The sequence below is a fragment of the Bison bison genome, unplaced genomic scaffold, assembly GCF_000754665.1.
Source record: "Bison bison bison isolate TAMUID 2011002044 unplaced genomic scaffold, Bison_UMD1.0 scf7180017864373, whole genome shotgun sequence".
Classification (NCBI taxonomy): Eukaryota; Metazoa; Chordata; class Mammalia; order Artiodactyla; family Bovidae; genus Bison; species Bison bison.
Window position 1 is genome coordinate 120,377 of NW_011494945.1, and position 18,439 is coordinate 138,815.

At 38.2% G+C, this 18,439-nt stretch overlaps 1 protein-coding gene across 1 annotated transcript in view; it reads left to right on the forward strand.

Annotated features, from left to right (window-relative positions):
• The window catches only part of FRK (fyn-related Src family tyrosine kinase), a 102,520-nt gene that overhangs the window by 71,141 nt on the left and 12,940 nt on the right, over positions 1 to 18,439 (forward strand). The window contains exons 3-5 of the mRNA XM_010856573.1: positions 13,071 to 13,234; positions 15,366 to 15,534; positions 18,254 to 18,412. Of these exons, the coding sequence (XP_010854875.1) occupies positions 13,071 to 13,234; positions 15,366 to 15,534; positions 18,254 to 18,412 (492 nt within the window). The remainder of the gene's footprint in view (positions 1 to 13,070; positions 13,235 to 15,365; positions 15,535 to 18,253; positions 18,413 to 18,439) is intronic.

The window sequence follows — 18,439 nt, forward strand, 5'->3', positions numbered from 1 at the left end:
TTCTTTATATCTTTTATGTGTATAATCCTGAACAAAATGATGATTCAAGCCTTAAAGAACTTGTGATTTATTCATTCATTCATCAAATACTTATTTAATGCCTACTATGTGCAGTTGGTATTCAGAAGGCTGGGCTACAATGGTAAACATGACAGTCCCTGCCCTCATGAAGTGTACCTTCTAGTTGGCAGTGGAGGGGAAATGCCAACTAAATAGAAAAGACACACTTTTATAGGAAAGGTATCTACTTATTTGTTGTGTTAACTGTGGTTTTTACAAGACTAAGCGAATAGTTGAAATCAGGGAAAACATTTTGATTTTCTATATTGAATAGTGATGGATTGGAGTAGAAATGGGGATTGCTTCCTTACACTGGAAATTTGAGAGAAATCTGGAAGCAGAATTTTATTCTGAGGTTATCTAGGTTGGGACGATGAGGTCATCAGAGTGACAGTTGGATTCTCCCGTCAATAGTAATAAACTCAGCAGCATGGTTGCATGGGTTTGGCTTTTTTCTCTTAGTAGCAATGTGGCTTTGGGCAAATCACTCAGCCTCTGTGTGCCTCAGGTTCCTCCTTAGCAAGCAAGAAAGAGTTAGTTGCTCAGTTGTGTCCAACTCTTTATGACACCATGGACCTCCTCTGTCCAAGGGATTCTCCAGGCAGGAATACTGGAGTGGGTTGCCATTTCCTTCTTTGGGGGATCTTTCCAACCCAGGGATCGAACCAGGGTCTCCAGCCTTGCAGGCAGACTCTTTCCTGTGTGAGCCACCAGGGAAGCCCTCTTTAGTAAAATGGAGATTAAAGATAGTATCTACCTCCTGGTGGTATTTGGATTAGACGAGTTAGACCAGTTAATGCATGAGAAGTGCTTAGAACACTGCCTGGCACTAAGCTGGCAATGTAAATATATGTTATTGTCATTAAAATTCAAACCTAAGCCTTTGGAGAGCTTGTACCATGATCCTAGCTTAGTGTCATGGCTTAATGATGGGACTCTGAAACTGTCAATATGGTCATTGCTGTGTGGGATGGCAGGAAGAAGACATTGGCTTTGTTCTTTTCTCTTTGAAATTTGTGCTGTAACTTCAGCACTTTGCTATATTTATTTTGGTAATTTAGGTTGCAAAAAATGAGGGTTGGATACTTTAATGAAGCTGCTATTGGGTGGGAGGGTTGCCCAGTAGACAGGGCAGAATCCTAAGCGTCAAGCACTATACTCCACATGCAGCCCATTGTCTTTTCCTGCAGGTGCCTTTGTCATAATGATGAGTCTTCAGAATTTTCAGATTTTATATAAATGTTTAAGTTTGTGTCCCAGTTTTCTCTTCTGGAAAGTAGCAGTCATAATTTTTCTCTACCTCATTCGAATGTTATGATGACTATGTTTATTTCCTTGTTAGAATGCTAGACATTAGAGAATCTGAACTGGAAAGGACTTTCAAGACACTTATTTTGTAATTGATGGAACTGGAGACAAGACAGAGTAAGTTGCTCATCAAAGGTAACCTAACTAGATCTGAGCATGCTGCTGCTAAGTTACTTCAGTTGTGTCTGACTCTGCGACCCCACAGACGGCAGCCCACCAGGCTGCCCTGTCCCTGGGATTCTCCAGGCAAGAACACTGGAGTGGGTTGCCATTTCCTTCTCCAATGATGAAAGTGAAAAGTGAAAGCGAAGCCGCTCAGTCTTGTCCAACTTGCAGCGACCCCAGGGACTGCAGCACCAGGCTCCTCCATCCATGGGATTTTGTAGGCAAGAGTACTGGAGTGGGGTGCCACTGCCTTCTCCAAGATCTGAGCATAGCTAGTTCCAAAATTGGATCTTTGGGCAGCTTTTAAATCTTGTTCAGAAGTCATATTGCTTTCTTTAAAATATCCTGGATCAATCAGATGTTGATCCTGAATCTCAGTGGTTTACTCCTGTGACACGTTGATTGGTCACACTTGGTTAGATTCTGTCCCAGATAGAAAGCCTAGGTTTATTTCCATATAGCTTTCGTTCTGGGACTTAGGTCAAAGGAGTAGCCACTGACCCAGCTATGGCACTCTCCTGGTGGAGAGCAGAAGGTTGAAGGGGCAAGGTGGGAGGAGACCTGCTATTCAAACTCTTTACAGCTTTTCCTGGGATGTGCCATATGTTGTTTGCCCCCACTCCATAGCAAGTTACACACCCACATCCTAAGTCAAAGTGATGGGGAAGGATGCTGCACCTATTAGAAGCCAAGAAAGAATGATTGATTCACTGGCCTCATGTCTCACATAATTGTGTGTATGTGTGCATGCTCAGTTGCTTAGTCGTATCCAACTCTTTGCAACTCTATGGACTGTAGCCCACCAGGCTCCTCTGTCCGTGGAATTCTCCAGGCAAGAATACTGAAGTGGGTTGCCATTTCCTTCTCCAGGGGATCATCCTGACCCAAGGATTGAACCCATGTCTCTTACTTCTCCTGCACTGGCAGGCGAGTTCTTTACCACTAGCGCCTCTAATTAAATGCTATCAAAGGGCTCAAAAGCCAGTAGGAGAAGGCCAGTGTAAATACGCAGGAGCAGCACTGTGGAATGAATTCAACAGCAGAAGTCTATTAACAGTGGGATATGAAGGACCAAGTGAGTCACTGCTTGCTCAGGTCTGGAGGCTTAATCGAGGAGGAGAGCCTGAGCTGGAGCTTGAAAAATGAACTTGTCTCTAATATATAAATAGAACAACATTCTAGTTGGAGTAACTAGTTCGTGCAAATGCACAGAAACAGGAAACATCATGGTGCCTTCCAGAAACTACCAATAAGTGTTTAAACCTTGAGGGTAGGGTGCAGAAGAGAATTCCATTAAGGTGTATGACTATTAGGCAATGGGGCACACTTGAAGAGCTTTAAAAAGGAGAATCATATATTCAGATCTGGGTTTTAGAAGGTGACTCTGGTGACTGTGGAAGATAGACAGAGATGTTGGAGACAGGGAAAGCAGCAGCCCAGAAGAGAGAAACTGAGGGGACACGCCATAGGGTGATGGTGACGGGGAGTACAAATAGGATATAATGCTCAGTTGGAGATGAGAAATCAGGAAGACAGAGGAATCAGGGGTGATCCTTGAATCTCTAGCTTTGCTGTCTGGGTTTCAGGATGGCAATGCCATTCGCTGAGAGAGAATATTCAAGTGGGGAGGAAACTGGGGAATAAGATCATGGGAATTAAAGTTGTGACTTGGTACATCTGAGGTGCCGCAGGGGTCAGGAAGGTGCACTGGAGAGAGAGACTGGGGGGTCATCGCACCTCTAGTACAGTCAGCTGAAACCGCGTGTCTGCAGTGTTATCAAAGATAGTTGTGAGAGCTGAGGTGGTGGTCCAGGTCAGAACCAATATAGAAGAAGATGTAGGCAGAGAAGACTCAGAACTAGTAAGAATAAGAAAAGTGGAATCACAGCATTAGATGGAAGAATGTTCAACCTATGTTTCCCTTAAAAGGTGTCAGTTGCAGAAATAGACCTTCTCTGTAGCATTATCCTAATCTTGGGATTAAATAGTACCCATAAGCCTTCTTGCTCCCTGAGCTGTGAGCAGTGACTTGTGAGAGTAGCTTAAAAATACTTGCTGTTTGGCAATAGAAGGAGACAGTTGGTGGAGGGATTAAGTGTGTGCTATGGGATTCAGCATTTTGTTGCCTGGTTTCAACTCATAGAATGAAAATTTACCTGCTTTGTATCCAGGGGAAATTTACTTAATCTCCCTCTACTTTGTTTTCTGCTCTGTAAAACAATGAAGAAATATCCACATCCCTTAGGGTTGGTATGAAAATTAAATAAAATACGACATAAAAAGGCACTTAGCACAGTGCTTGCTTAAGGCGGGTGCTCAATAAAAATCCAATTGGTTTTATGTTTGTGCGTAAAGAGTACTACCTTTTGCACAGGAAGATGGAGGTGTTGACGCCCCCCTTGCACTGAAACATGTACTTTGAACTCTTTTTCTGGGGATAGTGATGAATCATGGTGAGTATCCATGGTTGTTCACCTGATTCATACCTGAACTAGTCAGAGGCATTAGGAAGATGGTTGGCCAGCCTTCCAAAAGCAGCCTATGACTAGGAGATGGCTTGTCTTTATGTGACATGTTTACTTGAACATGACCAGAGCTGTGTTTGCCACCAGCTATGACAAATGAAGCCAAATCTGAACAGACCTGTGTACACTTCACCTAATACTTGTCTGAACTAAACAGCAGGAACACATCTTATATCAAGAGTCCTCATTGGGTATGGAGAATGAGAGCTCTCTGCTTTTGGAAATGTGAAGGAATAATGAGCAAATGACCAAAAGTTGTCTTGCATATGTGAAAACAATGAAAAATGGAAGGAGACAGTATTCTGCTATGAAAATCAATTAGTTAATACATGAGAAGGTCCTTTGTATTTTCCTAAGGAGGTAAAAATTCATTTCAAAGTATTTCAATTATCTTTCATTACATTTCTCCATGACTTTCATGTTCATTCTGTTTAACATGTCTACTACTCACTGAGATGGGGTGCAAAGAAGGAGAAGAGGGATTCAGGGCTTGAGTTCTCCATCACAGAGAAGGCTTCCTGAGACTTTGGGGTGAGTTTGATAGGGAAGATAAAGGTGGTATTCTAAAAGTCCTCAAACATTCTCCTAAGAAATCAGTCAATTTCTTGAAAAAAAGAGAAACAAAACAGGAAACAGGAAATAATTGTTAAAGGTTTCTCCTATTTCTACTGTCATTAACAGGGCACCCTAGATGACTAGACGTGGATTCCAGCCCTGCAAACTACTAGCAGTTGATTTTGAAAATCTAGGTTCATTAGTAAAAGAGGGATTTAGACTCAGTCATGTGTAAAGTTTCTTGCCATTCACGTATCATGTTTTCCTTTTTTTGATAGACTAGTAGAATTTGCAAAAGCTGTCTAGACTAATATTGCTTTCCCCAAGAAATCCCTTACAATTTTAAGTTTCTAAGTGGAGCATTAAACCTCCCAGAAACCCCAGAGAACCAGCCTGTCCCAGTGTTGGGCAATTCATTTAATTAGAAATTCTTTCTTATGTTTGGCAGATATGCCATTTTATTTGATTGTATATCATTTCATTTGTGAATGTGTTTACTTCTACAAAAGCTTTCAAGTTGGCTTACATTGCTGAAACAGAGCTAAACATAAAAAAATAAGCAAACATTAAAAAAAAAACCCCATAAAATACAGCTAAACAGTAAAAAAGACAAATCAATGAAAAAGAACAGAGAAATAGATCTTGCTGAGCCTCTAATGGGAGATAATTATCACAATTTAGAAATCAGTTTAGCTTGGGGTTCTCTTGCAGTTAAGGCAGAAATGGAACCATATTGTGCTTCTCACTGGGTTATGTGAGAAGAGATGCATTATGATTTTAAGTGTCAAGTTCAAAGAGAAATGAGTTCATAGAGGTCTTTATATAAAGAATATCAAGTATCTTAATAGACAGTCTTGAATAATGTGTGTGGACATTGTCTCAGGTGGTTAATTATGTTGCCTCTCTATAAAGTGGGAAGCATTATGTATATGCTTTTATTTTAAATTCACTATACTTTTATTACAGTTGGTTTGAAAAAACAGAATGAGTAAAATATTCACAAATCTGCCAATCTAGCACAACTATTATCCTGTTGGCAAATTAAATCATCTCAGCCCTCATGCAATTATGGTTTTCACAAGAACCTCAGCTGGGTTTCTTCAGCAGGAAAGGACCCCAGGACATAGCAGCAGCCAAATGTATCCTCATGTTTGTAATTATACTCTTAATTTTTTACCCCACTTATTACACTGAACACATTATATATTTTTCTTGTTACTACACAATTTTTATGATTTTATTTTTAATTCTCAATTTTAAGATTTACTGCAATTTACCAGTCATTTCATGCTATAAAAATGTTGCATAAATATCCTTACACTTATTGCTTTCCCTGTTTTGGATGATGAACAGTGGTTAGTTTCCCATACAATGCTCTCATTGAATTTCAAGTTGGAAACTGGCTCACCTTAGTGGCAGTCTAATAACCAGCCCTTTGCAATGTGTTGATGTATTTACTCTTAAGAATGTTGATGGTGATATTGCTTATTACATTTTCTGTGTTTTTCTTTATGAGGACTCATGTGAGAAATTTCTCTCATTTCAGTACCAGAAATCATGTGTTTTTTTGAATAAGAATTTATTAATATTTTCTTCAGGGAATCAGGTAACTGAATGATTTTCCCTCATGGCTGTGAGCTGTCAAAAATGCAGAGAGCCAAATCTTCGGTGCATATCTAGCAAACATGAATGGAATGGAAATCTAAAGAATACCTTACATACAGTATACCAGCCTCGTTTCTGGAGTCATCATCCTTTTTTTTCCTTTTTGTCCTATTTCCTTCATCCACTTCCCTTAAATTTTATTCTATTTTGATGATTTATGCAAGCTTTTGGAGCTTTCTGGAACAAAGCAGAGATATAACTAAATAAATACATGTAAATACTTGAATTATTTCCTTAGGGTAAGTTTTGAAAAGTAGAAGCACTGGCTTTCGTGTCACATTAAATCTTAACCCAGTGAAAAATTATCAGTAGGAAACTGAGATAATATAATCCATGGATGTAAATTCCTGGTGATTTATTGCCCATGTAATACTAAGTGAGAAGTTAGAGTCCTGAGAGGAATAAACAGTCAAATTGATTCCCAGAGACTTTCTGTGCAATATCAGTTCAGTTCAGTCCAGTCACTCAGTCATGTCTGACTCTGCGACCCCATGGACTGCAGCACGCCTGTCTATTGCCAACAGGCGATGTTGAGCTTACTCAAAGTTTGAGTTTACTCAAACTCATGTCCATCGAGTTGGTGATGCCATCCAACCATCTCATCCTCTGTCGTCCCCTTCTCCTCCCACCTTCAATCTTTCCTAGCATCGGGGTCTTTTTCAATGAGTCATTTCTTCGCATCAGGTGGCCTAAGTATTAGAGTTTCAGCTTCAGCATCATGTCTCTAGCTCTGTGCAATATCAGAGGCTGCGAATGCTTTTTTCGTGTAAAACTGTGGTAGATGTTTTTAAATTAGATTATGACAAAATATCGATTGCTATAATTATGTATTAAGTAAAGTGATGCTCATCTTTGTATGATATTATAGGTATAAACAACAAAATTGATTATTTTGTTCTGAAAATTTAAGAGCCAGCTTTGACAGGGATTGGCCTGCCTTTGTAAGGAATTAGACCATATAGGTCTTGAGGATAAGACCAGTGGTTTTCTCAAAAATATTCTAAGTATTTGGACAGACATGTGATTCAAGCTCATGGATTTCTATGCTATGTAATATGGAAGAGGCAGTTGATTTTTGCCTGTAAGTATAATTGTTTATATTGTCTTTGACTAAAACGTACGTCAACGGGTTTCCTGGACCAGTAACAATGCTGGAAGACCTCAGGACACGAGAGCTGTCAGATGTATCCTCAAATAGCTTTTCTCAAAAAATTCTTAACTGGAGTATAATTGGTTTATAATGTTGTTTTGGTTTCTGCCACATAACGACGTGACTCAACCATAAGTATACATATGTCCCATGCCTCTTGAACCTCCCTCCCATGCCCCACCCTTCAAATAGCTTATTTTAGTAAGTTGTTTGAGTCACCTAATATAGATATTCTCTTAAAGAGCCTTCACTTACCCTACCAGTTTAGCAGTCAGACCTACTGACTGATGTTCATGGCTCACTGAATGTGCTTTGCAGGGAGGCAGGTGGCCTTGGGGACCAACACAGTAGTGGAGTTTTATGCATGAAAAGAGTCAAATCCGTTTGTTCTCTTTGGTTTTGGTGGATTTTTTTTTTCACCAAAAAAGAACACGTCTTCTACATGATGCCACTTTAATATTTTTAGATAGCTGTATCAATACTTTGTTCTTCCAAAACTACTCGTACTAGAATTCTACTCTGTTTGCTGTAGAACAAAATACAGTGCAAAATGGATGTTTGTTTGGATTCTGTTTTAATGGGAGCTTCCCTGATAGCTCAGTTGGTAAAGAATCCTCCTGCAATGCAGGAGACCCCAGTTCAATCCCTGGGTCGGGAAGATCCGGGGGAGAAAGGATAGGCTACCCACTTCAGTATTCTTAGGCTTCCCTTGTGGCTCAGCTGGTAAAGAATCTGCCCGCAATGCAGGATACCTAGGTTCCATCCCTGGGTTGGGAAGATCCTCTGGAGAAGGGAAAGGCTACCTACACCAGTATTCTGGCCTGGAGAATTCCATGGACTGTATAGTCCAGGGGGTCACAAAGAGTTGACAAGACTGAGCGACTTGCACTTTCACGACTTTCACTTCTGTTTTAATGGGGGATTCAGTGTAATGACTCAAAAATTATTTACTTACTGGTGTAGAACTATCTTGACATAAATTCTGAAGCAATGGCATAGTAGTTTCAATGAGCATAATAGTTTCAAAAAGTACAAACCAACCTACTAAAGAGAAGCCAAATAAACGGGGGTTTACATGTGTAGGAGTTCTCTCACACGAATTTATAGCAGTTTCTTTACTTAATGTGTTTGGTAGCCACTATGTTATGTAGTCATTATTGTGCAAAGAGTGGAAAATTTTACTGTGGAAGTGGCTCTCTTTTGTTGACAATGCTATTTGATAATACTGATATTCTAATACAGTACTCACAATTGGACATTTAGAAATATCTATCATCCTTTGTGAATAATGACACTCAAACTACCCCTGTGGGAGTGTATAGATAAGATCATTATTTTCATTTTCTAGATAAGGAAACTGAAATGAAATTCTTTGCCGAAGGTCAAAGAACATATCACTGGCAGAATAAGATTAGAGCAGTGAGTTCTTGATTTTCAATCATTTGCTCAATCATCTAAGTCACATTGTTTTACTCAGTATGAGAGCAGATTATTATCAGTCAGTAGGAATAACGCTATGCCCAGATGATGCCAGAAGACCAGCTGAAAAATGAAAATCTGCTCACTCAACCATTTGTTTATCTGCAAAATGCCAAGCTGCTCATTCTGATATTTTTCACTAAGCCTAATAAGTTGTCTTCATGTCTTGCAGACACAGCCTCTAACTCAATGTTTATACTGCCTTCTAAAGTTAATTTCTGGAGGCTCTGTCTTTTAAAAACAATTTTGGAGTATCAGAATTATTTAATATGTTCTGAATATGTTAGTCGTGGTAAATTGAGGAAAAAACTCTTCGAAAGTGTTTTTTTGATGAAATACCACTCCTTTGTGCAGTGGTGAACAAACACCTTTTCTAACATTAGAGACTAAAATAAGATCTCATCATTAGGAGAAAACTGGGCTTCCATAACTGCCACCAACTCCTTGTAAATGCTTTTGGGCCTGGCATATGGGACTGAAATCGTAAGACTGCATCTATATCACATGGATTTCTGCACAATCAGTTGCCTTCATTGTGAAGGTGGCCAAAAAAAAAAAAAAAATAAAAATCAGGTAACCAGTGTTACAATCCAAAAATAATAATAATAATCAGGTAACCAGTGTTACAATCCTTATAGAAGGTCTTGGGCAGAAATAGCTGAATTCTTTCAATGTTCAATAAGCCTTTATTGTACTCTGCATACATGCCTACCTGCATCGCTGCAGTATATCCTACTTCTTGGACATGTTTTGGTAGATTAATCAGTTGACAGGTGAAATATTTTCCCCTAGGTCAAACAGTGTAAATGCAAGTCAAGATGCCAGCTTAGGATGTCTGGCCTTCTAGTAGCTCAATTCATTCAATTGTGCTGCTCCTGAGTTTGTTGATGGATGATTCCATTGTATAGCTAGCCTTGTATGTTTTGCAGTTAAACTACTAAAATACTTTAACTAGTCTGAACTCATAGTAATTCACAATAAGAATGGCATAAGCATTATCATTCACTTATAGCCTATAGAATGTAGAATAGATTTGGTTCAATAAAAGAGATCACGGTGAACTAGAACAGGAATAGAAAATTCATTTTTCCTTGGTTCTGAGATCTGAATTCAATCTTTATTAGGAATGGGCAATTTACAAATGTGTGGACCCATTACTAACAAATTAAAACCACTTTAAGAAAACAACATGAATTTTGGATTTGATTACTCAGGAATATAACTTAAAGTGCTTTCATCCTAACCCAGTGTATTGAATTTACCTTAGGTGGCTTCTGTGATCTAATTAAAAAAATATATATGTGTGTGTATATATATATCTTTTAGTCTTGCCTAGACTGAAAACTTGAATGAACTATACATAAATAATCTGTGATGTTGATCAGAGATGAAGTACACATCCTGTGTTATTGCAAAACTTAAAAAATTGGATATAAACATGAATGATTGTCTTTTAATGGTATTTATACACTGGGGTTAGGTTTGTTTTCCTCTATTTAAAAATAAAATTCTGGGGGAGTCTTGACTTCAAAGTACTTACAATTGTAAAATTTGTTGCTGTTGTTCATTCGCTAAGGTGTGTCCGACCCTTTGCCACCCCACAGACTGCAGCATGCCAGACTTCCCTGTCCTTCACTATCTCCGGGAGTTTGCTCAAATTCATGTCTGTTGAATCAGTAATGCTAGCTATTTAATTTTGCAGCAGACATTTAAGAAACTTACATTTTATTTCAAATCTAAAAGTTAGTGACATCGTTCACTCAACTAGCAAATATTTGTATTAGTTACTCTGTCTCAGGCTCTGAGTAGGTATTAGTTCATGACACAGAGACCCTGTAATTCACAGAGCCACCTCTACTGAGATAAATCCATCATCACAATTAACCTGGGTGATGTGAGAGAAAGGAGCTGCAAGGGTACATGCAACAGGGTGATGGGAGGAGGCTGGTTCTGAGGATTTAAACTGAGACCCGAAGAAGATCTGGCTTTTAGAAAATTCATGGGAAAACCATTTAAGGGGTATTTAAGGTTGTAAGGTGGGAATGACTTTTTCTTTTGGTAATGTGTAGTTTTCACAATTTGTAGTCTTCTGAAAGGACTACAAAAAGAAATTAAAATTCAGAAAGAGAAAGCAACAGTTATTAGAAATGTTGGAACATTACGGTAGAAACGTTTGGAAATTTTGAAATTTTTTAAGGCCTGCTCTTTTATTTTAATGTTGAAGACATGGCTGTTCAGTGACATTGCTGTGTTTTGGTCACATACTAGTTAGAAAATATTGGTTTTTACAGTTAAGAGTTTAAATTTTTAACTATAAATAGTTGGTAAACATTTACTTAGGTTTTCTCTATAATCAATAGCAATTGCCAAAGCCATATCAATCATTGGGATTTGCATCCCTTGTTGAGAAAATCATGAGTATTTTGACCCTTCAGTCATCTGTTGACTTTAGTCTCTGGCTTAGAAGTCACTAGGCCTTGTGTGATGTGTTAAAAGATAATTCTTGAGTTTAATTTCCGGGTATTCCATTTTAGTTTGGAGCCAGATATGGTCCATCTTGATTAAAAAAGAATTTTTTTATTGGAAAAAAATGTTGATGCTTCCTATCATTTCCAGTTGGAGACATATTGCTTTGCTAGACATCTCAGTTATAATTTATGTACTTTTCTTTTTGCTAAATGGCAACTGGAATTTTCAGGCCAATATTTATATAAATTGCAGGTATGATTTATAACATAGCTACCTACTTCTAATATTTTTTATTGGTTTGTGGAGAAATACATTGAGGTTAATATTGTTTACATCTGTTTTTTTTTTTTTTAGCTTTTTAATCCATATACATAAATCTGTATGCATTTAGTTCTATATCCTAATAAAACCCCTCTATTTGGTGATGATTATATAAGGCAATTAACATTGCCTCAAGAGTTATAGTCAAAGGGAATGGTAACTTGACAGATCAGAGTACAAGAATGTGTTCTAGACACTTAAAAAATTATGATTTAAGAACCTTATGTTATTTTTAGAAGAGCTAAATGTTCGCCTGCCCTCTGCATTTATTTATTTATTTATTTTTTGCCCTCTGCATTTAATATAAAGAACTGAAAGTAAAATATTTTCATGATGCAGATGATGTGATTTTTTCAGTTTTATGGAGGTTTAATTGACAAAAAGATATTTAAGTGTACAACATGATGATTTGAAATACATATACATCATGAAAGGATTCCCTCTCCCTACACTGAGTTAATGAAAATATCTGTCACCTCATATATTTCTCTCTTTTTTTGGTGAGAACATGTGACAATCTCAGCAAATTTTGCCTGTATAATATAGTGTTATCCCCTGCTGTCACCATGTTATATACTAGATGTTTAGACCTTATTCCTCTTACAGCTGAAATTTCATGCCCTTTTATCAGTTCCTCCCTATTCCTGTTCCTCCCATCCCACCCCCAGGCAGCATTTGTCTACTCTATTTCTCTAAGTTCATTTTTTAAAAATTCCACATATAAACGATACTATGCAGTGTCTTCCTCTCTTATTTTACTTAGCTCAGTGGCCTCCAGTTCCATTCATTGTTGCAAATGACAGGATTTCCTTTTTTTTCTTTTTTTAAAGGCTAAATAATGTTTGTCTCTGTCTCTCCTTCCTTCCCTTCCTATATCTGTATCTATATGTCTATACATAGATTTTGTTTCCTGAGAGCGCTTTTATTTCAGTGTCCATGTTATATAATTTAATGGGAGAAAATTATCCTTTGTCTCTGTACCAGAAAGAACTGTTTCTAAATATCTTGTGTGATTTTATCTTATGAACACTGTGATTTCTGAAACTATTTCCTTCTTTACATTGCTAGAATAATACAGTCACTTTTATAGCTTGTTTTAAACAAGTATACTAAGCCTCAAAGCATAGTTTTTTAGTGCTAACCATACTCTTTTATTTTTATATTTCCTTTAAAATATAATTTTCCCATTCTTTTTTCCTTTTTATTCTGCTATATGCTTTTGTAAGCCTCCTGAAGTCTTTTCTGAAAGAAAAGTTGAGAAATAAATAGAATTTGTTAAAATTTTATTCCATGCATGGAGCTATCATCATAAAAAAAAAGCAAATCTCTTTTGCTTTGGCAAGTTTATTAAAAGGACTTATTCTGGGTTCCAGTTTTAGATGAAGGGGTTGTGAAACACTACAGAATCAGAAGACTGGATGAAGGGGGCTTTTTCCTCACCCGGAGAAGAACCTTTTCAACACTGAATGAATTCGTGAGTCATTACACCAAGACAAGTGATGGCCTGTGTGTCAAGCTGGGAAAACCATGCTTAAAGGTGAAATGCTTTCAAGCTGTGTTCCTTACTTTTGAAGTTACTTTTTTCCTTCAGATATAGGAGTTTTTTGTCATATGATATGCTAGCTCAGGAAAAAAGAAAAGGTCATTGAATACCTAAGGCATGGATAGGCAAACTATGGCCTATGAGCCAATACTACCCCACACTTATTAATATTTTTATGAAAGTGTAAAGTGTTAGTTGCTCAGTCATGCCTGTCTCTTTGTGACCCCATGTACTGCAGCCCACCAGGCTCCTCTGTCTATGGGATTTTTCCAGGCAAGGATACTGGAGTGGTTTGCCATTTTCTTCTCCAGGAGATCTTCCCGACCCAGTGATCGAACCCCAATCTCCTTCTCTTCAGGCAGATTCTTTACTGACTGAGCTACCAGGGAAGCCCCAATATTTTTATAAATAAGTTTTATTGGAACATAGATACGCTCATTCATTTACAATCGTCTTTGCCTTTTTGCTATAATAGCAGAGTTTGGTAGTTGAAACAGACTATATGGCTCACTAAGTCTAAAACATTTATGATCTCATCCTTTGCAGAAGAAGTTTGCCAAGTCCTGACCTTAAGCAATCACTGAACACAGAAAATATTCATTCTTTGCACTAAGACACTAATCTAATATCCTGATATTGGAGCATTTAATGATACAGCTGGAGGAGAAAAAAGTGTTGGAATATAATTCTTACTTAGATGATCTGTATTCAAGAATATTAACATGAAATGACCAGGTTCATTATCCAGTTGTCTGCATATAATAGATATCATTTAACTGTTAAACAGTTTGTTTGGCCTGGTGTTTGGTGGAAGGAGATAACATTTATAGAAATTTTATCTACATCTGTCATTAAATTCCATTGTTTGCATGTTTTACCTAAATGTGTTTAAAGTTAGATAGTGGTCAGTCACCTTAGTTGGGCAAACCCTCAGCTCCTCATCAGAGTTTAGGTCTCATGTACCGTCAGTGGTATAGCCAGTCCTGTGGTTTATAACTGGATGACTGCTGAAAGCGTCCTGGTGATGCCTGATTATAATACTATAGACAAGTAGAAGCTGAAGAATCCTGATCATTATGTAGGGAATTTATTGAGTTAAATCCTGCCAAGTGAATATGCAATTTTGATATAAGTATATACATCTTAGGGTATCACCAGTGGCTCAGTGGTAAAGAATCCACCTGCCACTGCAGGAGATGTGGGTCTGATCCCTAGGCTGGGAAGATCCCCTGGAGGAGGAAGATGTAATCCACTCCAGTATTCTTGCCTAGAAAATCCCATGGACAGAGGATCTTGGTGGGCTGCAATCCATGGGGTCACAAAGAGTCAGACATGACTGAGCCACTGAGCATGCATGCATATACATCTTAGATGGTACAGAAATGACCTCACAAGAAAATCTAAGCTTATGCTAAGAAATGTCTCACCTGATACCAAGACATGATTTAAAAATACTTAGTTTAACTCATAGTTTTGAATTCAGATAGGGAAAAGATTTACAAAACATGGGTGACCTTCTGTGCACTCAAGATGCCAATGACTTAGTGGAGGAAATAAGATAAATATCTAACGACGGATGACAAGCTAGACTGTGAAGTATGAGAGCAGAGGCCTTGCCTGCTTTGTTTACACAGTGAAGCCTAGTTGGTGTTGAAAAATATTTATTTATTAAATAAATGAATGAACAAATAAGTAAATGAAATTGAAAAAAGGTGAAATTAATTATGAGAAATTTGATGATACATATGGTAGATGCTACGGGTCAGAGAGTTGGGGAAATAACTGTGGATGAGATGGAACTTCATTTGACCTTGAACCTTGATTTAGGTAGGCAAGGATACAGAGAGAATGCATACCAGATAAGTGGGAGGGGACATTGGGGTTTGGGGTGGGACAGATGGACAGCAAGGTGCCTGATGCAGCAGGATCTGGGAGGAGAGCAGCTGGACGAGGTGATAGCGCAGATTCTACCACTACTGCTTTTCATTTTAAGGTAATTGGGATAAAATTTACAATATTTTGTTTTTAAAAGTGATGACTCTAAAAGTACCTAGGTTATTTTCAACCAAAAAATTGTTAAATATAACTTTTTTCTTACCAGTATTCTAATTATTCTGTGAAACAGATACAAGTTCCAGCTCCCTTTGATTTGTCATATAAAACTGTGGACCAGTGGGAGATTGACCGCAGCTCCATACAACTTTTGAAGCGATTAGGATCTGGTCAGTTTGGTGAAGTGTGGGAAGGCCTGTGGAACAATACCACTCCGGTAGCAGTAAAAACATTAAAGCCAGGTATGAGAACCAGAATGGCATACATTGATTTTTATAACCTACTTGCCATTATAAATGTTCAAGAGGTCATGGGACAGATGGTTTGGACACCAAGCAAGTGTTTTGCTAGGTGACCACAGTACTCAATCCCAGTACCTGAGATTTTCACAATTACTGCAGATGTGTGGTTTTGAATCCTAATCCTGTTGAAAACTGAGACTAACCTTTACTGTCCAATCTTATCATCTTTTTTTCCAAAAAAGAAACAGCTAGCTATCCATCCTAACATCACTCTCCAAGGAAGGCCTTTCACAGGTCAAAAGAGAACAAAAAAATTAGATTTCTTTTATTAAAAAAAAGCTCCACGATAGTTTTCTCTCCAACAGGAATAATTATTATTGATTTACAGTGTAATAGCAGCAAACAGCTTTGGTGATTGCTTAAATGTCTTCACTTCACTGGGGTCATTAATCAATCTTCTCAGCTATTTATTGCTTAGCAGACTGCCATGCAATAAAGACGAGCCTGAAATCAACTCCCACAGTAGCTTTGACAGGCAAAAATTAATATTTAATGTTGCATTACTAGCTGAGTTGAGATTGGGTCTCTCTTGCTGTGCAGCTGGTCAAGCTTCCCCTGCAGAGGCTCCTGATGTGCTGTGGTTCCAGCTCTAGTGGATGGTCTGATTTGGCAATGATTTAAGCTTCCTTGGTGGCTCAGATGGTAATCAATCTGCCTGCCATGCAGGAAACCTGGTTTTGATCACTGGGTTGGGAAGATCCCCTGGAGAGGGGAATGGCAACCCGCTCCAGTATTCTTGCCTGGATAATTCCATGGACGGAGAAGCCTGGCAGGCTGTAGTCCACGGGGCCACAAAGAGTTGGACACAACTGAGCAACTAAAACATACACATACATAAGTGGCCTGTATTCCATGAATCTGATGACCACGCAAAGCATCAACATAAAAACGTATTGTAGATAAATTGTCTGAATGAAGATCATAATTGTCTGAATGAAGTTTCTTACTGGAAACTTCATGAATCAGATTATTTGGGGGTGGGGGCATGATACCACTATATATGTAATTGACCATAGGCCAAACTAATTATAACAACCCTAAGTGGTCCCTTATTATGGTGTGGGTGCCTCTTTTATTCTTAGCTCCATTTTGCCACAGTCTTAAATTAAGTCTTGATTCAAGACTTTAATCCTATTTGATTATGTGGAGCAAACCAGTGGTAAAAACTGAAATAAGCGAGCTCAGTAAAAATTGATGGAGAAGAGAATAGGCCATTTCCCCATATTCTTTCTCTGTAAGTCCTTGACTCTTCTCCTTAGTCAGTGAAGAGATATTTATAGTTGATCTGTTTGGTTTTCCTAAGAATGTGATTGCTAATAATAGTACAAATATGGCCAACACTCATTGAACACATATGTGCCAGACAATACTATTACCCTGACACTGATTCTATGATGTCAGTGGAATTATTAGCCATGTTTTAGAGATGAAGAAACTGAAGTTCAGAGATGTTTGGTAATTTGTTTAAGATCACAAAGTGAGGTAGGGCTTGATTGAGCCTGGGTAGTGAAGTTCTAGAGTCTCAAATGGCATACCAAAGGATAGATTGCCTCTGTGAAATAGCCTGCATTTCATTAATACAGCCTGCATTTCATTAATAAGGCTATTAATAAATAACCTTACTAATGAACAAGTCAGAGTGTTAGCTTGGAGTGTCAAAGCTTATCCATGCTTGAGGTTCAAATAGTAGCTGTGAAGTCTTCAAAACGAGAGAATAAGGAACGAAATGGACTCTCTGAGCATCACTGAAAGTGTTTGCACTATCTATAGTGAATACTGAGAGGTGAAATGACAGAATTCCTTCAATTACATCAGTGAGTCTGAAACATCATATTGTATAAGAAATAAAAGATTTTAAAACGACTAATGAAATGTAAACTCCAGGTAGCCTTTTTTCTCTTAAATTCTGTGTGATTGTAACTACTTGGCACTCTGCATGGTGAGTCAGAGTCGAGCCAATATAAATGCAATTTAACTTAGATGAGTCTTCAAAATAGGCTCCAATGTCTCTCTTATCAAGCTATTACAACTCCAGCTGTGGAGGTATTAATACATGAGAAAATGTGGAATGCAGTTTCAAGTGGTGAAAAAAACATTAATTTGTGGGAGGGGCCCATGAATGTTTTCTGCTTGGCCTATACTCTATGTCCCTACAGAATTAAAGACACAAACGTGGTAGATGTCATTGTTTTTTAGGATAGTTATCCAGCTCTTCCCACAGTGGGTCCCAAGGACAGGGCAATGATTAGTCTTTGGATCCTGGGCAGAAAAACTCGCTGCAGTGATTAAACATTCAGTGTCTTCCAGCGTTCATGTTAATAGAATGTCTTCTCTTTGTGTTCCTAAGATGCCTGCCTTGTTTTATCAATTAGACTGTCAGTCTCTCCTTTTTCCTTCATTTTTCATATGGACCTGAAGCAACCTCTGTTCACCGACAGGTCATAATACATAAGCTGCACAGCCCTGATGCACCAACACACCAGTTATTAGGTTGCCCTGGTTGAACTGATTCTCTTCCTTGATAAATCTGAAGATTTGTGACACCAATGCTCTTACTTTACTGAGAGGCAGGAAGCAATCTCCGTGATTCCCACCAGGCTGCTCTGAGGACAGGAATGCCTCAATAACATAAAGTGATTTTCCCCTCTTCTTGTTTCAGGTTCAATGGATCCAAATGACTTCCTGAGGGAGGCACAGATAATGAAGAACCTAAGACATCCAAAGCTTATCCAGCTTTATGCTGTTTGCACTTTAGAAGATCCAATTTATATTATTACAGAGTTGATGAGACATGGAAGTCTGCAAGAATATCTCCAAAGTAAGCTGAAGACTTAATAAAAGGAAA